The 23867-nt window shown below is 46.6% G+C and overlaps 1 protein-coding gene across 1 annotated transcript; it reads right to left on the bottom strand.

Annotated features, from left to right (window-relative positions):
• Nucleotides 1-3229: 3229 nt before the first annotated feature.
• Nucleotides 3230-23458, bottom strand: SLC7A1 (solute carrier family 7 member 1). Its single transcript, XM_074168963.1, has 11 exons — nucleotides 23089-23458; nucleotides 18800-18958; nucleotides 16406-16580; nucleotides 14399-14520; nucleotides 12928-13150; nucleotides 11963-12102; nucleotides 9853-9955; nucleotides 7058-7269; nucleotides 6591-6739; nucleotides 4103-4211; nucleotides 3230-3339 (listed from the first exon to the last, which is right to left on the bottom strand). Exons 1-11 carry the CDS (start codon nucleotides 23456-23458, stop codon nucleotides 3230-3232), a joined length of 1872 nt encoding a protein of 623 aa, XP_074025064.1.
• Nucleotides 23459-23867: the final 409 nt, after the last annotated feature.

The raw sequence follows: 23867 nt of genomic DNA, 5'->3' as shown, positions 1-23867 counted from the left end.
AAGAAAAGCTCAAATGAAGGCATATCGTCCACAACAGCAAGGTTACAGCAGCAGTTGCATGTCTTCAAAGATACCTGGCTTGATCTATGTTACATGCACACATCAGCAGGGAGGCAGAGGAAACAGGGAAAAAAAAAAACCAAAACCAAAAACCATCCATCCAGTAAAGTCCTTAACATTGTCCTAGTAAGAGGCGGTCAAATTTGTCTTTCAGCTCACAAAACATATAAGCAAGGGGTGGATGCGGCCAGGAAGGGATGGGGCAGGAGTAACCAGCTGTGTCCAACTCATCACCTCCCCACCAGTCCCCTCCCTTGGTCAAGTCACGCGAAGAGGAGGCCAGGAGGTCCCCAGGTCCAGCTGGACATGCGGGAAGCAGACAGAGAGCCAGGGAGAAACCTACACTTCCCTGTCATCGCATAGGGCTGCAGGCCCCCTCCACCCCCGCGTATCTGGTGAGTAGCAACAAACAGCAAGAGGGAGGGCAGCTCTCACCACCAGGGAACCGATGGGTTGAAGAAGTCATGATCGAGGAGTGGGAGATGAGTCTCAGGATCCTCAACCCCCACTGGCAAATTTGAAGCCGGTGGCTCTGGGGGTGGTACAGGTAATGGCACATTTAAATACTGAATCTGGTGACATGGAAAGTTTTTCCTACGGACCTTCTCAGAGAAAAGGTGACTGAAGAAAAGTGACCCCCATCGGGACTTTCCTTTCTTCTACGTGCTGCTGTTATATGCCACAAAAGCTGAAACGAAGTTATGGGATATAAATACCAGAATAGACCCCTAAGTAGACAACAAAAATAAGTTAACATTTATATATTAAAAAAAAAGTTACATACAGCAAGAAATCTGCATATTTTTAAATAATTTTCTTTGGAAACACGCTTCCAGTCAGAATTCACCCCAAAATGGTCATTGCCAAATGTCTTAATTGCTCAGAAGCTGGTACCCAATGTAGGGAAGAACATCCCTACATTTTTGGTACAACAGGAAACTTTGCTCCCCTCTGAGTTCACACCTTCTCCCCCTCCCACCACATCTTCAGGGCTTCCTGGGGGGCCGTGGAGCGTGTAGAGCTTGCCTGTGTTTAAACAGAATAGACCTCAACCTACTGGCTTTTGATTTCGATACCTTTCTTCCTTGCTTGAGTGAGAGTTTGTATATGCACGAGGAGCACAGGCTTGTCAGGTGGTAAGAGGCAAGAAGAGCCTCCCAGGGTACTAGAAGGATGCCAAGATTAAAATTCCTCAGTGGGCAGAAAGGCTATAAAGTCTCCCTTAGACACCTGTGAGTGATGGTCCACTGTCCAGCTGTGTAATCCAGATGGTCTGGATCCCCTTGCTGCTGTACCAGATGCCCAGTGAGACCCTGGTCACAACATGTAGGGGTCTGTTCCCCAGTTCTCCAACTGAACAACAGGGAAAAGAGTCCATCCCTTTGTCAGTGAGAGCCACACTGACAAACAGATTAAAGATTGTCCAGTGTTCAGAGGTAGCAGCGTGGAGGACACCTAAGAGAGCATCCACTCAGGTCAGGAGAGGGGATTTCTGCAGCATCTATTTGGGATGTCCCGTCTTGGGAGTGTTTGAGGTCAGGTTGGACAGGGGTAATCTAGTGAAAGATGTCCCTGCCCGTGGCAGGGAGGCTGGACTAGATGATCTTCAAGGGTCCCTTCCAACCCAACCATTCCATGATTCTATGATTTGTTTTTCAATACAAGCTGAAGTGCGAATTTAGATCAGTGGCATACATGGGTACAGCCCACCTTCCTGATGCCTTAAGCCTTTTTTTGGGTAGTGACTTTGGCTTGGGAAAGCTACTAGAGAGAATTAAAAAAAAAATACTACTCATCTTACAGCAAAACCAAGGTTCCACCCGCAATAGCCAAACAAACACAGACCCTGGTCTCAACTTTGTATCTCCCACCTTTCATAACAGCCAGGCTCTGGAGATGATCTCCAGCCCCAAAGGGAAAACTCCTCTCAGGAAGCCAGGCCCTAGATCTTAGTGATGTTTTCTGGCCTGCACGCTCTACTGGGACCGAGGAGCCCCTGCACACCCCCACAGCCCTTCCCCGGGCAGGGGGCAGACACCAGGCACTGCTCACAGATGAAGTTCAAGCCCCTGAGGATACTCCTGTATACCCCCTTTCCTGAGGCAGAAACACGTTCCACCCGCCAACACCAAACCAAAGTCTCACGGCCAAATCCTTTGCTGACACCACACGTTTAGCACACAAAACTGATGTGGGGAGAGGAAAAATAGGGCCCCGCTTGTTGTTAGAGCTGGGCTCTCTTCCGCTAGCCACCCACCCCACCAGTGATTTCCACAGCCACACCACTGGTGATTTCCAAGGCAAAGAGGTAGGACGGCTCTTTGGAGACACCCATTCTATTCAAGCCATTCAAGTACTTGCAACAAAGAATTTTATGGCTAAAGCCGGCAGTTCCTCTGCTGAGCCTATCGTCAGCAGAAACATCTGATGGCGTTACCTGCACGCTGGCAAATGACACTCAACAAGCAGCACCCACAAACCCTCCCAGCACTTCACAGCAACGGTGCACTTTAAAGCATATGAGTATGAAGTTAAAAAAAAAAAAAGTTAAATACAAGAAGAACTATGAGACCTGATACTTTAAAGAATGCAAGCCTTGCAGGTGCTTTCTTAACCAGGTGGAAGCAAGTGCTTGGCAAGAGCCTCTTTTTGTGCGTACAGGTGGGGTACAGCTCACAACGGGTGAAGGACGGATCTGGTCTAAGCCTGACAGTAGCACTGCAAAACCTGCTCCATGTACAATCAGGTAGAGTCTCTGTGGGGAGGTAATTCCTGGGGCTACTGAAAGAAAGACCTTTGTGAGGCCTGGTTTCATAGCAGCATTTAAGGTTAACTGGCACACAGAAGCAGTTTTCTTTCTACACACTGGAGGGGGAAGAGGAAAAAAAAAAAAAAAAAAAGAAAAAAGGGAGGAAGGGAAGCGCATAGCCCCAGATTAGCTGACACTGTCGCTGGGAGTATGCCGGAGGTGTGGCTTTTTTCCTTGTGATCCCTTTTAACTGTGCTACAAAGCAAACTGTAAGCTGCAGCAACAGGGCTGGGGAGTCCCGCGTTACCCTTCCTTATTCCTGCGTTACTGATTAACCAGACGGAGCCTGGTGCAGGATCCCCACCATAAGGCTTCCTTCCCTGCTGCCATTCCCCAGTCGCCCGTAAGCCAAACACACAGTCATTTACAGCTGTCCGAACCCGCGTCCGTGTTTCTCTCCGCCTCTGCTGAGGCCGCATAGGTGGCTTCCACGCTGTGCCATATTCCGTAGGCAAAGTAGATGATAAAGCCTGCGGAAGCCAAGGGGGAGAGGGCACCGTTAGCTCTGGAAGGGAAGAAAAACCCCTACTCACACCCACCGACACAGGTTACACCAGGGATAAGTCCAACCATCCCGAGAGCTGGCTTCTAGCAGACAGCTACTGCCTTCTTTAGAAAAAAGCACCATTAACATGGGCATCAGTCTTTAAAAAGCAATCTATCCAGGCCCCAAAATGGGGATGATGATTACAGAATAAGCTTCTCATGCTTTTCAGTGAGTTCATCACAGTCTGTTCTGCACAGAGCTTTCTCTCCACATTTGTGTGCCTACAGCCTCCATCTCAGTAAAATACATCCCAAACTGATGCTCATCTTACTTGTTTTCATCGTAACAAACTCCCTGGGCATTTCAGGCAATTCACCCTTCTCCGCACGGCTCCTGGGAGCACCATGGGATGCAGCTTGGCTCCTTCAGCTCCAGAAGCGCAAGCCCCACCACCTGGACTGCCAGTTCAAGGCCAACCAACAAGAAACACTGCATGGTTTCTTGTTGGCAACAAGACCCATAAGATGGTTCACGTGTTGTTGTTTTGTCCTCACAAAGTCTTCCTGACCCTTGGATTTTAAAACAAGGCTTGAGACACACTGCCTAAATGGCTTCAGTTAAGTCACCAAGGTCAGCGAAGGATGATGAGAGTGCAAGAACCCCTCCCTGGAATGCTACAATAAATTTATGGTTAACACAATTTAGTAACTTTGAACACATGTAATTTTTTACCCTCTCAAACTCACCTATGAGCATCCAGACTGCAAACCGTATCCATGTGCCTATGTCTAGCTGCATCATGAGGTAAACGTTCACAAAAATACTCACAACAGGAAGAAGAGGCAAAAGAGGTACCTGAAAAGGAGGAATACATTCATTACATCCACAGGGCAGATCAATGGGCAGGCAAGAACTTCGCATTCCCTTGTAAAGGGGACATGACGGCTGTTACCAACCATTCAGCTGCCAGAGCTGAGAAAAGGCAAGGTTAGACCAAAACAAAGGACATTGATCTACCGTGGGAGAGGGATGTTCACCTATTTTAAGAATGGTTGTCCTTGTTTTGGGGTCTGGAAGGAGGCAGAGGCAAATTTTAGCAGCAATACTAAATGCTTGTGGGGGTAAGGAGGAAGAGGGAAAAACCAAGGAGTGCATCCTGACAGGCACCTACTGAAGCCCAGGAGAAGAAGGTTAGGGGAATGCCAGAGAAGTGAACTGAGGACTTCATCCAGCAGATATCAAGGTAATTAAGCAATATAGAGTAAACTGTCCCAGAGCAGAAAAAAACCCAGGAAAATATTATGAGAGAAGTGCAGCTGTAACAAGAATGCCTTAATGATCTGAGAAACAAAGAAGAACGAGACAGTAAAGCCAAAATGCAAAAATCAGAATATAAAGAAATAGCATAGACATGTAAAGACAAAATCATAACGGACAAATTATAACAATAAGTTTGTTAATATGGTGAAACTAAGGGGAAAGCGAACTTCACTCCTAAGGAAAAAGGAGATTTACAAAAAGAAGCAGGATGAAATGTTGTAAGCCTTTCTTGATTTAAGCTTCACCAGAAAAAATATTTATGGTGAGCAGCTGTTCACATCATTAGAGAAACGGGATGGACAGACAAATTAGAAATCGGAAGAAGAATATTTTTCTAAATTAGGCTTTCTCAAGTCAGTAGGGACAAATGAGATTTCCCCAGGGGGGTGAGTTATGTACCCAGAGATTGCAGAAGTGATCTCTGAACTATTAATAGGCATCTCTGAGAGCTCTGGGTAGGTTGGTAAGGTCTCTAAAGACTAGAGAAGGGAGACAAATTACCTATTAAAAAGAAATACAGAAAAACAACTGGGGAACAAACCACTCAGCCTTGAATTCCCAGAGACTTTGGAGAAAAATCACGGAACAGCCATTACAGATTTAGCAGAGAACAGATCTAATATTTTTTTTCTCAGACAGGGTAGTGGCTGAGGGAGAAAAAAGAAGTAAAATATACTGAGTGTAAGGCAAAGAGATCTCCTCAGAAGCAAGTTCAGAAAATACAGTCTAGATGACAATTCCAAAGCTTCCTGCTCCTGCACATTTAGTTTCCGCTTCTGAGACCATAACCCCAAGATGAGCTGCAAACACTACAAGTGTGGTAACTGGGCAACTCTGGTTGGGTTAAATTATTAAAATTAGAGAATTTAGTGAAAAACTGTAATTGAAGAGCAGTCAAAATCAGAGCAGTTTGGAGGATGGGATTAGAATCCAAAAGTAATTTAATAAATTGGGGAAATAGCCTGAAATCAATATGATAAAACATGACTGTAGGATTATACTGGGGGAAAAAAACCTCCACATTCCAGTGTTTGTTTAATGTAGAAAGGATCATGTGATTGGACTGGGCAGGAAAACGACAGAGTTCTTCATACTTAAGGCTGTTAGAAAGAGAGGTCATCTCTTAGTCTCCATAGGGACTAAGTGAGACGTGGAAGTGTACTTTCTTAGAGCCTTTTAGTGAGTAACCCTTTGATCCGCACACACAAGCTTGCTTCTTGGGTTCTCTCTCCTTCTCTATCCACAGTCTGAAACAGCCCTTCAAAACCACTCCATTTTCCTCTGGTCTCTGTCTCTCCCATATCCTATAACCATCTGCTTTCAAAAGCACTGTCCTGCCCTTCCCTTCTGGCCACATCTCTGCAGCAGGTTCTGCCCTCTCAGCCTCTCCTGGATTCCAGCACCATTTACATTTCCTTCAAAGTCCCCTACTTCCACCTCTGGCCTGACCGCATGTGGCATTCCCCTCTTGATTCCCTCCTCGAACCTCTCAGCTACATAACCCTTTCAGCCCCTCCTTCTGTGCCAGATCTGCTTCCGCCCACAGGGCACTGCTAGGCAGCAGGCTTGGCACAGCGCTTCTGCCATGCTGCACTTTGCAGAAAAGCACCTACGCTGACATTTGAGGTTAGGGCCCAAGAGGAAGCCCCACTCAGAGGCTGGGCTGAGCTGAGCTCTGGTTAGACATCCCTTTATGCAATGAGCACAGACTACGAGAGGTTACAGCCATGCTAGATGGAGAGCTCAAACCATCAGCAAGATTGGCAGCCCTGCATGGAGAAGTTCACATCATGCCCATATTCTCTGCATGTCCATTTGGCTAAGTCCCCCCTTCTGATACAGGCCAACATACTCTTCCCTCTCCAACCACCTTCCAAGCAGCTCTTTTCTAGCGACACCTCTCAGGACACTCACCTTAAAGGAGAGCTTGGTTTTGCTTTCAGGCTGTTTCCATATAATGAAGCTGACAACAAGAACAAGGATGGCAGCGATAATCCATAGGGCCTTTATCAGAGTGCTTGGCTCAAGGGTAGTGAGGATACAGCTACCCACGATAAGGAAACCTGTAAACAGACACCAAAGACTTACTGATTCTTTTCTTAGTAACAGGAAAAAAAAACAAACCAAAACCACAAGCAAGCAAAGCAGAATCTGAAAGCTCGGCAAACAAAACAGCAACACATGAAAAAGCGAAGTGTAAGAGATATGCCCTTCCGCCTATACATCCCCCAGCTCCACACACCCATACCTGTGGATTTATTTTCAAGACATAAATTTAATCTGTAGATCTTCAGTTATCTTGGCCATAAGAGCCAGGAGGTGAGCTTTCCCACCACAGTGAGCACAAGGACCTACGAGCTGGCTCACTGCCCGGTGCTTACCAATGATGAAGGTTGAGATGTTCACCACCGAGCCAGAGAATTTGGAAGGTTCTGAATTTGGGGGACACAGTATGGCTTTGAGGGAACATTTCTCCTCTTCCTCTGGCAGAAATCCAGCCTGCGACTCACTGGTGCTCACAGACTCGTTGTTATCAGTCTCCTCTGTTGTCCTAGCCATCTGGTATGCCAAATTAGGCTGCTCTGGCTGATACCTGGGAAAAGGGAAACGAAACAAAGAGCATATTGGTTTGGTGCAGGGTACTGTTCATTTACATGCCACACAGATAGCCATGGCTGCACCCCAGATCACTATAGCACCAGAACAGGCACACATAATGTCTACACCCTTCTGTTTCAGGGGGAAATCCAAAGAATAACGGTGTCATCACATGAGCAAATATGGTCAGCTACTATCATCTACAGCTTGGTTGTAATGTCAGTGTCGAACAGAGCTCTTCCATACACCCTATCATCTGTGTTACCAAAATATAATTGAGTGATAGCAGTGAGGGCCACAGAAAGAAGTGGCAGAGGGACAGACAGATAGTCATAACCGGGCTGACAGGTTATCTGTGGCAGTTTAGCTCTTGTGTTTTGGCATGAAGGTGGCTGAGCTAACAGGTCAGCAGATATCACACCCCGGCAGCTGCTGATCACAACCCACAGTGACATTCCTGGTGCCTCATCTGCCTCCATCCCCATCTCTTCTGCTAGTTTGTCTGCTGCCATATAGGGAAGGAAGAGGTGAACAAAGAAATGGTGATTATTTCTCTTGCATGTGTGGACATGCACTTCATTCAACCAGGTCCTGATGCACAACCATGTGGATCTATACAGAAAAAAAACACTCTTCCAACCTCAGCTCTGTTTTACAGAAGGTTTTGTGCTTGACTCTCAGCCATAAGCCTGACTAAAGGAAAGGGCCATTTTGAAAGCCACCTTAAAAATCACTCCTGTGGGGATCTGTTTGCAATGAAGGCATTTGTGAAACACTGCAAATTGAGAATTTCACTGAATTTCACTGAATTTTTTAGAGTTGGAAGGGACCATAAAGATCTAGTCCAACTCCCCTGCTGAAGCAGGATTGCCCAGAGCATGTCAGAGCATGTTACTCAGGACTGCATCCAGGCGGGTCTTGAAAATCTCCAAAGAAGGGGACTCCACAACCTCCCTGGGCAGCCTGTTCCAGGGCTCTGTCACCCTCACCATAAAGAAGTTTCTTCTCATATTTGAGCGGAACCTCCTATGTTCCAGCTTGTGCCCGTTGCCCCCGTCCTCTCACTGGCAACCACTGAAAAGAGTCTGGCTCCCTCCTCCTTCAACCCACCCTTCAGATACTTATAAGCATTGATAAGGTCTCCCCTCAGCCTTCTCTTCTCCAGGCTAAAGAGTCCCAGCTCTCTCAGCCTTTCTTCATAAGGGAGATGCTCCAATCCCTTAATCATCTTCGTTGCCCTTCACTGGACTCTTTCCAGTAGTTCCCTATCCCTCTTGAATTGGGGAGCCCAAAACTGGATGCAGTATTCCAGTTGTGGCCTCACCAGTGCAGAGTAGAGGGGGAGAATGACTTCCCTCGACCTACTAGCCACACTCTTCCCTATGCAGCCCAGGATTCCATTGGCTTTCCTGGCCACAAGAGCACACTGCTTGCTCATTGTCATTTTTCTGTCTACCAGGACCCCCAGATCTTTCTCTTCAGAACTTGACTCCAGCAGGTCCACACCTAACCTGTATTGGTGCCTAACATTCTTCTTCCCCAGGTGCAGGACCCTACACTTTTCCCTGTTGAACCTCATGAGGTTCTTCCTTGCCCAGCTCTCCAGCCTGTCCAGGTCTCGCTGGAAATGCAGTGAAAACCTTGGCTCCAGCCACAGCAGGGTATTAGTGGCAGGACCTTACAGCTTTGGAAACAATTCAGCTGCTACTTCATTAGGCAGCCAATGGGGCAGCCAAACCAGGTGCCTGGGCTGCTACAAGACAGGCTGGCAGCTCTGCAAATCTACGATGGGGAAAATGCCATACAGTGGGTACAGCAGTTTGCAAAAATAAAGAAACCATTTACAGCTGTATGGAGAAGAGGGGACTGGGAAATCAGAAGAAAAGTAAGAACGGCAGGGAAAATCATCATGGATTTTCAAGGGGCAGGGTGGACAGCACAGTCAAAGAGCAACAATATGACAGAATGGCACTAGCCCCTGCTGCAAGACAAGTCTTAGTTCAGCGCTTTTGCTGCGAGCAGGTAAAAAAACTCCACCAGACTTTGAATAAGTTATTGAACACAAAGGTATTTTTCAGTAACACAATCTTCAAAATACAGTCCTCATGGGTTGAGCGCTGTTGCCTGTGAGGCGCCAAGCAATGAAGATACTCAATTTTCAGCTTAGGTTAGAGAAGCTGTGGAAGCTCAGCACTTCTAAAAGACATATACACACTTTCAAAAGTAAGACGACCTGAAACTCTATCCCTGGTGGGAACAGGACTGACGACAACACACGCATCCAGGAACACTCATTTCTCATCCCTACCCATTGGCATATCTCCCACAGAGTTCAGGGTTGACCCCAGCAGGGGTGCCATGGACCAAGGATTAAACAAAGTTCAGAGAATGCCTTTGCAGATCCAACTAGCATAATCCCCCCCGAACTTAAAGAAACCAGTTCTTAAAAGCTTATAGCTGGAGATGTACACAGTTTTACTGGGTTCATGAAAACTGTGAGAGCATCCGATATCGCTGTACGGATTTCTGTCTGTATGGTACATCCACATCTGTGGTGCATCTGTTTCTACATCCATACCTCAGTACCAACACACAGGCTGCCACCAAGGAGTAAGCCAGGAGGGTCCCAATGGACATGAGATCCACAAGATCTTTCAAGTCGAAGAGAAAGGCCATAACAGCTGTCGGAGGAGAGGAAGGTGAAAAAGACAAGAAAAATCAGTAATATGGCAGAACGTGCACATCACAGGAGCATTAATGACAATGCAGCACATGACTGTTGCTCAGGTCTCGTCAGGGAAGCTCAATCTGTCCTGAGATGGAGAGAGGCAGGGCACACAGGAGAGATGGGGAGGGATTCTTTATCAGTGAGTGTAGTGACAGGATGAGGGGTAATGGTTTTAAACTGAAAGAGGGGAGATTTAGGTTAGATACTAAGAAGAAATTCTTTACTGTGAGGGTGGTGAAACACCGGAACAGGTTGCCCAGAGAAGCTGTGGATGCCCCATCCCTGGAGGTGTTCAAGGCCAGGCTGGATGGGGCTTTGAGCAACCTGGTCTAGTGGGAGGTGCACCTGCCCATGGCAGGGGGGTTGGAACTCCATGATCTTCAAGGTCCCTTCCAACTCAAATCATTCTATGAATCTATGATTTGGCATGTGAACACCCCAAGCCTTGTGGACTGTCCCAGCACAGCCTCACTAGCTGGAACCAGAGGAACCATTTACTACTAGTAAACACCAGCCTGTTTGTCTCATATGGGTATGTTCACCCAACTACCAGCAATGAGCAGGTGTTTAAACCACAGCCTTGCTGCTGGAGTCCCCCAGTGCAGCTGCAGCACCCCTAAAGCCACAGTAATCTCCTGGAGGTAGCTAGAAGGGCATGGAGGACAGACAGAGGACACTCCTGTGTCTCGGCTCAGCTGGGGCAAAAGCAGGCTTGTGCACATGATGGGACCAGGCATCAAGCAGAACATCTCGAGTTAGCATGTCTCGTCACGGGGGTTTCCAGAAAAAGGTATAGACTGCCATGCTTTAGGGATTACCCTGCTTACACACCCTCACCAGGCAACCCCTGGTTGTACAGGCCTTTATACAAAGGCCTTCAAAAGGAGAAGCAAGTAAACAGAGGACAGATGCCACAGTCATACATTCAGATGAAGCCACCAGTTGTGTGAGAGTTTGGGGATCCCTGGGCTCAAAGCTCCACCTGGAGCCCCACAACCAACCCAACCTTTAAGCTCAGCTGCCAAATGCTGCCCCTGCAGCTTCATGTGCTTTGGTCCTAGGCACTACAGACCACTCTGAGGACACCTGAAGGGACTGCAAAGCACACTTTTTGTTTGTTTGTTTTACTTTATTTGGCTCTTTTTTCCCCAGTCTGGACCCAAGACCACCTGAAGAGGAAGATGCAAGCTGTGAGAAGGTTCTGTGGGTATCAGTGGCAGTAGCTGAGCCCTTTCACAGGAGCTCAGAGCCCATGGTGGCAGCTCAGCAGCAACTCCCCACCAAAGGCTGCACGTTCTTGTACCGACAGCTCATCCTGCATTTACAGCAGAAGGTAAAGAGGAAACAACAATGCTCTCCTCTTTGCTAGGCATCACAAGGAAGGGGCGCGGCTGCAAGAAGAGGGTAAGCCTCTCATCTTTGCCTCTCGTCTGGGAGGTTTAATTCCCATATTCCTGGGGGCCGGAAAAAGGAAGGGGAGAACAGGACGGCTGCCAGCTGTGACTAACTGATTAACAAATGCTGGTGCCACAGGGGCCATCTGCCTGTCTCTGGCTGCTCCGGTGCCTTCTGCTGAGCTGCTACCCCCAGGCAGTGTGGCATCTTCAGCCAAGCCAGGCCAACAGCCACAAGGATGCTGGGGCACCACTGGCTGCCACCTTGCAGGGGGTTAATTACTTTTAAGGCCAGCAGAGCACCCAGGGAGAGGATGAAGGCAATACTTGGCATGAGACAGGATGGCAGCAATGAGCTCTGAGAAAAGAGGGACAGGCACACAGCAAGCTACTCACGCTCACACAGCCCCTCCGGAGCATGGCCCAGAAACCCAGGGCACCCTCTGGGATGTCATGCTGTGCAATACATCCGATTAATCAGTGGGCTGGAGTCAGGCAGACTTATCTACCCCTAGGATGAGCTTATGCCTCCTTTCCACACACTCGTGCAAGTCTTTGGATCTTACCTGCAATGGCCCCTGATGTCACTGTTGCAATTATTGGAGTTTTTCTCTTCTCGTTGACTTTAGCCAAAAATTTAAAGAGAAGTCCATCTTCTGCCATAGCATAAATTATTCGAGGCATCGGAAACATGGAGCCAAGGAGACTAAGGACACAAAAGGGGGAAATAATCTACTTATTCCACCTCCTACTGAGCACAGGCACACAAACAACAGCAAGTTTACGGCAGTACAAACACAGAACACGTGGCTCTCACTCACTTCAGGTTCTCCTTCAAGGGCTCCCTCTGCACACCCATGTTACTGAGAGCTGTCAACTGAGGAGCAGCTCTAAGATTTTGGATACCTAAACTTAGCCATGGGGCATGAAAACAGCCTGACTTCCAGGTAGCAAAAGAGCTGTAACTTCTTTCAGCCTCTATGAGTTGCTCCCCTAATTGAATATGTCTAAGTTGATCTGAAACAACAGGCCTCCAGAGTGCAGGAGATGACAACACATTCTGCCTCCAAGACCACCCCATCTCCCAACCAGATGGCTGTCCTGCAGGTAACCTGCAGACAGATGGCTCTGGATATGATAAGCCCCATATGCTCCAGAAGACGCACCCTGCACTACCTGACAACAAGTCTGCTCTCCACCCAGCAGGCCAGGATGTCTCGTAGGCAAACTGTGCTTGCACTGCAGGATTGCCTCCATGACTTAGTCACTCAATCCAGAATTATATTCCAGAGATGTGCCTGCTGGGTCTGCTGCTACGATGGGAGTTTCTGAAGTGATACTGGTCATATACTCTGAAATCTATCACAGGGTGAAATCCTGAATAGCTCTGAATTTCATCCCTGGTCTTGGCTTCCTTGACCCAGGGGAACACACTGAAGGCAAAGCCCTGACATGCACCATTTCTTAAAGGAGCTGGAGATAAGATATGCGTTTGCTTTGAGAGATGCACAAAGGAAGAGCAGTGCCTCACCTGGTAGAAAGCGCACACAAGGAACCGACAGCCACTGCATAATTGGCTCCATCCCAACCCACATATTTAAAGGCGTTGGGTAAAGGGCTGTTGGTATCCAGCTGGTAGTAAGGCATCATAAGCGTCAGGGCAGCTGACACACCAAAATAAGCCACGAAGCAGATGAGCAGAGATGCCACAATGCCAATAGGAATGGCCTTCTGAGGGTTTTTTACCTCCTCACCTAGAAGAAACAAATTGAAATATCAGCTAAACGATGAGCAGGAACTTTATCCCAGCCTAGGGCATGCTGGCTGGGGCTCTCAAAGGCTTCGTGGGCAGATTTTGCACAGCACCTGGAAATCATAAGGATCTTTGGAAATCCCTCTTAAAAAAGGACTCCCTCTAGCTTTTATGGAAAAATTTTGACAACCAAGTTGGGATGAATGTGTAAAAAAATAAAAAAATCCTCAAAATTCAGGCACTGATTAATTAAGAAACAGCTTTGAGCCCTCCCTGTCCTACAAAGCTGCTATGTTCTGAAAGCAAGAGATCCTGAAGTTTGGCATTTCAGGAGGATGAACCGATAAGCAGAAAACCATACACCTATAAGTCAAAGGCAGATAATTGTGTTTCGCCTCCAAGGAGAGGCCCTAGGGCTGGCTAGATTAATGGATCCAGCACTTTCTGAACTCCTTGGAACAAGAGGCAGTACTGCTTTATCTGTCTTTGTGACAATCTCCTCCCTCTGGTCCAGCTTTGAAGCAACTCAGTTCTTGCCAAATGCAAAATTAAGCATAATCCTTCCTTTCTCCAGGGAACTGAGATTTCTCTTAGCCAGGAGAAACATGACAATGCTGATGGTTTCTCTCCCAGAAGGAGACCTCTGAACCTTTGGAGATAAAAACTCTCCCCGATTTTCAGACGTGGATTTAGGCTACAGATGATTTCCCAGAGGCTCCCTCTTTCTCTGGCTCTTTAAATGCTCCAAGCCAGTGGAGCTTCTTCAGCTGAAGGCACTGAAGAACCCTACTCCAGAATAACCTGTTCATTAAAGCATCATCTAGAATAAGGGGCTCAAACTTCACCAGTCAATACAAGACATCTGAACCTGAGCCTTCCTTGTTTGCCTAACTAGTACAGTTGGACATGTTTTCTGCGGAGTCTGACCTGGTTAGTGTCATCAGTAACCATCCATGAGATTGGGCCCTGCAAGCAAAGAAGAAGGGAGAAAGCTTGTTTTGTGGGTTATACAGTCTAGCTGCCTGCCACAGCAGCTAGAAGTCGACACTCAGGCACCCAGGGACTTGGACATACTTGACACTTCGACTGTCAGGAGCAGCTGAGCCAAAAGCCTATTTTGGGCTGAGATTCAGAGGGATGATGAATGCAGTATCCTGAATTACCCATTATCTGTGCTGTGCAACATTACGGAAAGCCAATTTACCAGCAACCAAGTCCATAAGCGGAATGAAGACATCTTCCCTCTTACCTGTAGTAGCAATACAGTCAAATCCCACGAAAGCATAAAAACACGTGGCTGCCCCTGAGAGGACACCTTTCCATCCATAGGGCATAAACCCTCCAACACCATAGAGCTCTTCGTCTGACTGACTGAAAAACACGGCACTGGATTAGAAGCCATCCCACCCAGGTGGGAGTAACAAAACTATTAATATAGTTCATGACAAAATCCCAAACTGGAGTTTGAAGGGACACGCCCTCCCTTTCGCACGCTTGCATACAAATACCAGGCAAAATGCTAAGCCCTACCCACTGCTGAGCTTTGGACTGACCCGCAACAGCCTGGGGAATGCACGGAATAAAAATGGCTCGTGGTTTGTTCCCACCACCTGTTTTTCAGGGCGGACAAAAATGTCTTGGCTAATACAGGGAAAAAATAGCATGAATGTTAAAATTCCTCTCCTAGTATTACTGCATATGTGTAGATACATGTATTCATTTAAACATAAGCTTTTGAAAAAGCTTAATATATAATTCTGAAAGCTGAAGACTGAGAAACACGTACACCATCCACTTTTCACCTAAGATGGGCTCAGATAAAGTGTAGGTGACTAGATATCAGAGAGCAATGCAGGGTACCATGACTGTCTAAAATCGGCCCAATCCTCCATTCTCAACTTCAAAATTCCCTGTGCCAAGCTCATACCCAAACCGTGCTTGTGATCCTGAGAGAGGAAAGGAGCCGGCAGCCCTGATGCACCAAATGCTTTGGTGAGCCTCATCCAGAGTTCGTTAAAGTCAACAGACAGACACATACTGATCCAAGTGCACTCTGGATCTGGACCTCAGGTCCATGTACCTGTGTTGAGTCATGTACAACATACCCTTCAGTGCAAGTGACTTAGGTCATTTATTCAGGGAGAAGCCTCTGTAAAGATTAATTAAGGCAATTAAATTAAGTAAATCCCAAATCTGCAAATCTTATCAGGTGAAGCATCTGAACTCTCTCATAGAAGCTCTGTTGAGATTTAGATGAAAACTGGCCTGTTTGCAGAAACAGCACAACCCAAACGTGGATTACTTTGGAAATAATGATAAAGTAAACCCCAGACAGATTTTACAAAAATAAGTCAGTGCTATGGGTTGAAGAGCTACAGTTACACTTTGAAGATACTGCACTAATTGCTCCTTGCATGGGAATAGCAGTAGGGAAGGAGGCGGGACCCTTCCTATAGAAGCAATTTGTTCGCAGTAAATGGCTTGTATGTAAGCCGAACTTGACCTGTGCAGCATTTATGAATCTCTCCAGCTTTTGCCAAACTGTGCTTCCTTGCAGGCCAGCACAAAGAGTTTACACAGCAAGCCAGGACTGAGTTGGTGTATGTAGAGATACTTAAAGGCCCTCATTCTGTGTTGTACAATCTCAACTACAAAATGAACAGCCTTGTATCACTGGCAACCCTTGTAGGCTTCTTTATTTTCATCTTGTACAGGAAGAAAGGATTTGGGCCAAGTAGCAAAATGTCATTAAAAATGGATTTGTGATATGCTTGCTGCAATGCTTTAACATAATCTGCAACTTGCCTTCATTTTACTGAAATGTTTGGGACAAGGTCTCCAAAAGGTGCAACTGTGCCTCGAGGATATTGCCCGAGTGTCCAAAGAAACTAGAGAGCTACACTTGGTCATGGCTTCATACAGACATCAGAGCCAGCCTGGTGCGGCCTTGAGTAGGAAGTTGTCTAAAAAGCTCTTTTCTCTCAAATTTGGATGCCATATTGGTCATGAGGCTGGAAATGATCAGTTCTGCAGCAGGGCCCACGCTGACAGAGCTTACCTCCTATCAGTTTCAGCCCAACAGCCCAGCCTGCTCTCAAGCAAATGCCCACCGAAACCAGCTTTGCCTCCAAGGCATTTGGCAAAGGAGGGAGCCACCTCATTCACTGGTTTTCTAAATCACTCCACAAAACCCACCTTTAAACTTGCCATTGAAAATGCATCAATTTCAGAGGTGAGAAGAAAAGATCCAACCTACTTGGCTCCATAAATGCTGAGGGTGGTGTTGTAAATGTCCTGTTCGGTCAGCTGCCAGTTTTTAATAGACCCCTTCACAAAGCCGGAGACCATGACGAAGCCAAGGACAAGAATGTTGATGCAGGTGAAGACTTTGTTCACCAGGGCAGATTCCTTCACACCAAAAATTAAAAGCCCTGGGGAAAAAAAAACCGACAAATAGGCAGTCAAGTATCTTGTCACCAGCAGCAAGCGCTGGGGGCCTGCAGAGGTATCCCAGCTCCGTTCATGCTGTGCTCTGCCCAACTTACCACACCTCATTTTTCCACAAAACCAAATGGCTCAGGTAGGTCAGGATGAACTCACCCAGAAGGAGGACGAGGACTCCAGCCCAGATATCACTTTCGCGGCCAGCATGCCCATTGGGCACGTGCCCCTGGTAAAGTGTTTTGCTAACACAAATAAGCTGCTTCCAGCACTTTCAAGGCCAGCTCTGGTCACCTCAGGGTGCAACGCTGTGCCACCTAGACACAGACTCAAACTCCACCCGGCGATCTGGAGAAAGCACCCTAGGTGTTTTTTCATGAAGGAACATTGTCTTAGAGGTCTTGGTTACATGCAGAAGTTAAGAACAACATTCAACCTTCCTCAGAAGCACGGGAAAATATGAGCAGAGACTGAATCCAGAAGGACAGCTACTTCTAGTGCTGAAGACACAGGAAAAGGTGGCATCTTGGGAATCCTGCTCCCATTTCAATCAGCAGGAGCTTTGCTAGAGAGTTCAGAAAGAGCAGGATTTCAGCCTGTGGTCTTAAGAGCATCCATCAGGAGAAGAGCACACTTACAGGCTTTGGCAACCAGCATGTCGCTGAGGCATAGCTCGGCTTCTCAGAACAACAAGCTCTGGCAACTTGTGTTTGCCCTTTAGGTGCCTAATTTTCAAGAACCCAAACCTTTAACCCAAATCTAAGAAGGCAGCTGATGGAGAGGGTAAAAAACTTCACACGGGCCTGAAGGACAAGGGAAGCACAACAGAATGTCCTTATTGCTACTCCACGGCACTTCAAGGAGAGGGGAGCACCCTGTGCACTCACTTTTCCTTCTTTAAAAATAGGAAATAAGCTAGAACAGCTATATCAGGGAAACGTTGGAGAAAACTGCATATCTGTCCAGGAAAATTTATAAGGTAGAAATCTGAAACTCAAGACAGTGCAAGCAGAAAAAAACTTGTAGTGCTGGTATTTGGGACTAAAGCTGCTCATTCAGCAGCTTTTTGTAGAAAAGAATGGTTTGCATTTTTTATCCAGGGAATTTGCTCCATGCAGGGGAATAAAGCTATCGGTAATCTGCACCATTTTACATGTTGGTAGTGCTACAGTGAGGAGTTCTAAATTATGTAAATTGTTTCTGAGATGAAAGACCAGATTCTAATCTGAAACTAGATTATATGCAGATGAACAACAAGGAAAACCTTCTCTCCCATTCAGATGTAATCCTGAAAACGGAGGGCTGCTATTGACTTCAGCAGTCCCTGATATAGTGCTAGATCCAAATGCAAACCCAGATGCCAAAACATCCATTGCTTATGAAGCCTGTCTCCGTGAGCCCAGCTCACGCCATGAGACAGCTGTTCTGATCGGAGTGGGAAATGTTGGGATAACCTTGTTGGGGTGACACTACAGCTTCTGCATTCTGGAAACCACACAGAATCATACTATTTTTTTTAATTTGTCTAAATTTGGCAATGCTTTGCAAGATCTAGTTGGAGTAGATGTGAAAGTTCAGAAGGATTTTAATTTCATAAATTTTCAAAACTTTTCCAAATTCTGATCAAAGCCATGGCACATTTCTAGAAAGGAAAAAAAAAAAGAGGACCTGTTTATCACACATTTATTTCTCTGGAGCATTCACTGCTGCAAACTGAAGCCCATATATATTTAAAAAAAAACAAACAGTAGTACATGAGGTTGTTACTGACTGTCATATCTTTTTTCTCACTTTCCTGGCTCAAGGAACTGAAAATTGGCAGATTATCAAAGGGGGAATAAGGTTGATAAAGCAACAGAATGAAATTCTTGTGTAATAGGATTTGTGGAGGGAAGGATTAAACTTTCATACCTGACTGAGGATAACAAGTCATCTTTTCTTTTCTTCCTTATATAAGATTTGATTGAAGGTTTTAAAAGTGGCTCGAAAAATATCGAGAATTTTCCCCTCTAATTAAAAACCTTGTAACCAGGCTATGCCCTGTGCTAACTCCACAGCAGCTATATAGGTCAATCCAACACTTGTAGCAAAGAAAAGGTCTTTCATATGTTGTCTGAAATAAACCAGGACTTCGTGTCTATTCCAAAAGTAAACAATGACATTACAGAAGAAGGAGGCCCAAGACTCACAAACCCCTCCACAGTCTTACCTGTTAGGATGATGATTATCACCACGGCAAAGATGTCTGGGTATTTTGCTAGCACTCCAGGAGCATCCATCGTCATGTATTTTTTACAAAATTCTTCAATGTGCTGGCCTATGATTTCATCAAACGTCGCACTCCAGGCTCTGGCCACACTCGAGGTTCCTGCCAGAGGACAGAAAGGACGCAGATCACCCTTCATGGCTGGCACACATTCCAAAGAGGGGGCACCTTGCATGGCTTTTGGCCATGGAGGACCTCAAAGCGACCTTGCATGTGCCTCCCAGGTGCTGGGAGCAGCTGTTCCTCTGCAGATCCAGCCCACTGCCTGTATTCATGCCTGGCATCTGCTTTGATAGTAACACACGCAGGTGGTGGGTCCCAGACTCATGCTCAGCTGACAAGATAAAAAAATCCCTATAGTGGTTTGGCTTCTTAGCATATCTCGACTTTGCCTTAAAATACAGCCTAGAATGACCTTTTCCTTATGCCCCCAGCAGCCTCAACTTAGAATCATAGAACCAAACTTCCCCCAAACCTGGTAATTTCTGCTACCGGAGAGGTCTGAGTCTCATCTCATACCAGCAGAAGTCCCTGGCAGCCCCAGCTGGATGACTGCAGCCCAGGTAAAGGGACCTTACAGAAGGTAGCTGGCCCCTGGCAGCCTGATGCTGGAGCACCACAGCCTGGACCACAACACTCACCCAGCTCTGTAAGCTCTGCACTCCAGCAACATGCAGGTCTGCTCCAACCTCTGATGCTAGAGCATCTGAGCGGGATAAAGACCCTGATATAATTTACAGGTTATCTGAGCATAAATCTGCCTGTTGCAGGTTGCTGGTGATGATCCCAGCACGCAGCACATCTCCTGCCTGCAGCAAGTGCTTAGACTTCCCCCTCTAGGGCTGCTGTTTGCTGCAGTTTCCAAGAGCACTGAGCCACACACAGCTTGCCAGGGTGAGGACTGAACTTGAGGTCTCAGGATAACCAATTCTGGGACATCGTCTGGGCCAGAGGAGTAACTTCAGAGATTATTTCAGTAATAATAATGTGTAAAATAAGTAGGCTTGGGTAACAGTCAACTTCTCCCTCTCCTGCATTAAAGTGGCTATCGTTATACTACTGATGTCTTATATAGTACACTATATATAACACCATGTAATTGCATGATATAATTAGTACTGTACATAATTACCTGGCTAAAAAAAAAAAAAAAGGGGGGGGTGGTTTCATTCCAGTTTGCAGAGCAGTTCCTCAGAGGATACTGTCAGGGCCCCCTTCTACCCAGAACAGCTTGTCCCGACCCACTCACCTGCGGGCGGGCGTTCAGGTCCCAGCCCCAGCACCCGCAGCTGCGTCAAACAATGTCCCAGCAGCTAAACCTGCTGCAGCAGCAGTGGCAGCAGCCGCAGCAAAGCCAGGAACACTCACTGCCCCAACCCAGCTTCCCAACAATATAAAAATAAGCTGCACAACAGACCTGTTTGGAGACTCTTCTGTTTGCTGAGACAGCAAAGCACAGAGCGTGAATGCTTTTAAAGAGGTGGGACATTGGTGCCATCAATTTAATCTTGAAGAACTCCAAAAGTTACTGGATACCAGATTACAATTTTTCAGCTTAACTTTGGCACAATTTGAGGGAAGAGATTATTTCTTTAGTGCTTTTTTTTTTTTGTCCTGGCTCTAATATTTCATGTTCTAGGACAGGAACAACCAGCTCCTGTATTTGTTATATTAGATGCCAGTTCCATGTAACTATCAGCCATTTATCCCAAACTCTCTGTAACCAACAGCAGTGGGGGAGCGGTGGGAATCTGACGCTCTTCCAACATCACAGACACCTGGATAATATCTTATTGTTGCTAGAGAGCAGGGTGCAAAGGCATTTGGCTTGCATCCAGGAGGATTTACTAGTTCTGGGTCAGCATAACCTTGCCAGATGGAGCTGGCTCCTGCCCACAGCACACAGCTCCCAGGATTGCCACTGAGTTCAGGCTCTCTGGAGGAACAGGCACAGGCTTAGGAGGTCACTGCCTGCCCCAGGAAACTCACAGCAGCTACTCTCCAGGGATGCTGTTACTCATCATATTACCAGCTCACACCAGCTTCCAGTTCCCGAAATGCTTCCTCCAGTCCGGCACGGTTCCCCCAAACCCACATCATCCCAGAAGAAAGTTCACACCAGACACTGTCTTCCTTCTGTCTAGATCACGATCGACCAGTTGCATGCCCATTTTTTGCTCCTCACCCATCTCCAAGACCCCATACCAGTCCTCCCCCAAGCCAATTAATCACAAGGCCACCCAACCTGGCACCCCAGGATTTCTTTTTTCCACCCCCACAATACTTTCTGAACAGACGTCTGAGAACCTCAGCGTGAAAACACCAAATTGGCCAAGCCCCTTACAGATGCAAGCTCCCACCACCCTGCCTGGTTTTGGTGGCACTGTATGGCATCTTCTGCAGCACGACTGATTAAAAAAAACTGGCTTTCTGCCCCTCTCAGCCCCCATCTCTGAACTGCAGCATGTACCCGCCAACATATCTTTCTCCTCCACACCCCCGAAGCTGCTGGGAGTTGCCCTTGCCCACAAGAGGGGCAATTAGCGCGGGAAGAAAGGCTGGGTAAGATAAAGAAGAGACCTGCTGTAACTCATATCCTCTCCCAGTTGTTTTTCCTGCTTAGCCACTCTTCCAAATTATGAGGAAGCCAGTTGCAAATATGCTTTTTTTGTTACAGGACTGAATCAAGAGTAATAAAGTCGTGTTTGAACACGTACATGGATAATATCTACTTATTTTTTACTGAGTTGTCTGCCTTGTGATAATATACTGAGCAGCCAACTCTGAAATAAAACCTGAGGCAATGGTTCAACAGCCATTATGAAAGGACAAAAAAAAAAAAAAAAAAGTCTCAGAAATACCAGCCTCAGCCCCGATCCTGGGAGTGTAATGTTCAGTTTGTCAATCTTTTAATCGTGCATTTGTAGAATCAGGTTTGCAACAGCCTCCACGGCTATGTCAGTCATTTTGGTGATCCAGTATCATAGTGGGAAGGGCCACATAACTAACTGGGTGAGGAGCATGGAGGAGACAATTTATTATCACTTTTCTGGAACAGAAGATAAATCACCAAGAAGACTGTTCCAATTTTCTACGTGTAGCTAAGAAGAGTCCATTTTAGAAGTCTGGAGGAAATTATATGCTTACTTTTATTTAAAACTATTTTTATGCCCTCCTTGCAGTGAACCTGATTCATAAAAGAACCGCAGGACTCAGATTTCCTAAGGAGATGAGTTTAATTGACTTTGTCTTTTCATCCTCTCATTTCTTAATAAAAAAAAAAAAATATGAGGAGGAGGAAAAGGTTTCAGGTAGCACACAGAGCAGAGCTAGCACAATCTCAGACAAACAGCTGCTGCGTCACTGTATAGTTCTTGATATGATCTTACCCTCCCCAGCACCATGGGAACTAATCTCCAAGGTAACACTTATACATCCCACAAAATGCATTTTTTTAAAAAAAACCCTCCCTTTAATAATTTAGCATAATATTGGTTTTCATTTTAACTAGTAAGTCTTCGTTCTCAACTGGCAAGCTGGTTGCAGCCTTAATTACAGACATGATGACAAGCAGCGTGCCCAATATGTGCTTGAAAAGACATGAATTCTTAATTAGAAAAGTGTGGCTTAGTTCTAATGTATCAGCTGAGTTGTACACTGTATGCTCCGAGCTTAATCCAAGGCCTTTCCTAGTGGGAGTCAAGGGCTTATAAGGGATTTAGTTTGGACGTTTCAGAGACTGTGAACCTGCAGATCACCCCTAAGCTTAATCCTGCAGCCATTCATGAGACAAAATTCTGATCTCCAGATACTTTTAACAGGTCTCAAAGGGACCAGGAATTAATCCTTGATCAGCCAGGAGCACAGATGCTGCTGTGTAAAAGCATCCTTCTGTCAGCAGCTTCTTTCTCAGCAGTGGGGACACACTTTTGCTCCCTGGCAAGCGTGCAGCAGCCAGGTGATGCCAAAGGGATGACGTGGAGATTCAGAGGAAGTCGCAGCAGCAATAATGCAGCTTCAGGACAAATCCTCAGCCCACAGCACACCACTCACCTCGCCGACTGAGAGGAGCCACCAAAAGCATACCCCATGTCGAGTCCTGAAATCCTTGGTGAGTGCAAGAGTACACTATTTTGTAACAGCAACATATGCACTCAAACAAGGGTGGTCTTACAAACTAGGCTGCCATCCTGGACTAAAGCTAGGGTCTCACAGCACACCGCCATACTTACCGATAACATAGGAGAGGATTAAGTTCCACCCTGTGATGAAGGCCCACAGCTCACCCACGGTCACGTAGCTGTAGAGATAAGCTGATCCTGTCTTAGGAACTCGAGCACCGAATTCTCCATAGCAGAGTCCAGCCAGCACTGAAGCCAAGGCAGCAATCAAGAAGGAGATAACGATGGCAGGTCCTGCGTTTTCCCGTGCCACGGCTCCAGCCAGTACGTAGACACCTGCACCCAAAGTGCTGCCTACACCCAGAGCCACCAAGTCAAACGTGTTGAGGCATCGTGAGAGCCGACTGTCTTCTCGAGTGCAGTCCACATTTTTCCGGCGAAGAAGCTGGTTTCCAAAATTGATAATTTTCTGACACTCCATCTTTGTGCCTGCAAGAAAGATGCTGCCTTTATTAACTGGACCAGGATACGCCCTGAAACAGCATCACTGCACAGGTACACTGCTACAGCCCTCTTACATTTCAACATGGTGGAAACTTCCCACTTTCCACCTTTTTACATGGCAAAATGTCTCCTTCAGCATTTTACCTAGGCTTAGCACAGGGAACTAAAACAGAAAACCAAAGCATTTTCCGCTTCCTGCTCCCAGTCATGCTGCAAAGCTGATGTGATCCCAGGAGAGACGCAGCATTCCACTCCAGCTCCCACCCCAGCTCCACAGACCCCAGTCCACAGACAAGGGGTCAAGCCAAAAACGCAAAGCTCGTCTTTCAGATTTCAGAGCGGTTTTGTCTTGGTCTAGGAATTAAAAAAAAAAAAAAAAAAAAACA

The sequence above is a fragment of the Numenius arquata genome, chromosome 1 (assembly GCF_964106895.1).
Source record: "Numenius arquata chromosome 1, bNumArq3.hap1.1, whole genome shotgun sequence".
Lineage (NCBI taxonomy): Eukaryota > Metazoa > Chordata > Aves > Charadriiformes > Scolopacidae > Numenius > Numenius arquata.
The sequence above is the reverse complement of the archived record's forward strand: the minus strand, read 5'-3'. Positions and strand labels throughout refer to the sequence as shown.

What these genes read in the sequence shown, in the direction of transcription:
- SLC7A1 (XM_074168963.1), bottom strand. Translation starts at nt 23,458, where the DNA reads ATGGAGTGTCAGAAAATTATCAATTTTGGAAACCAGCTTCTTCGCCGG. An exon ending in CTCAGCATTTATGGAGCCAA is followed by an intron (nt 14,521 to 16,405) that starts GTAGGTTGGATC and finishes CGTGTTTTTCAG; the next exon opens with TCAGTCAGACGAAGAGCTCT. An exon ending in AAACCAAGCTCTCCTTTAAG is followed by an intron (nt 4,212 to 6,590) that starts GTGAGTGTCCTG and finishes CCTCCTTTTCAG; the next exon opens with GTACCTCTTTTGCCTCTTCT.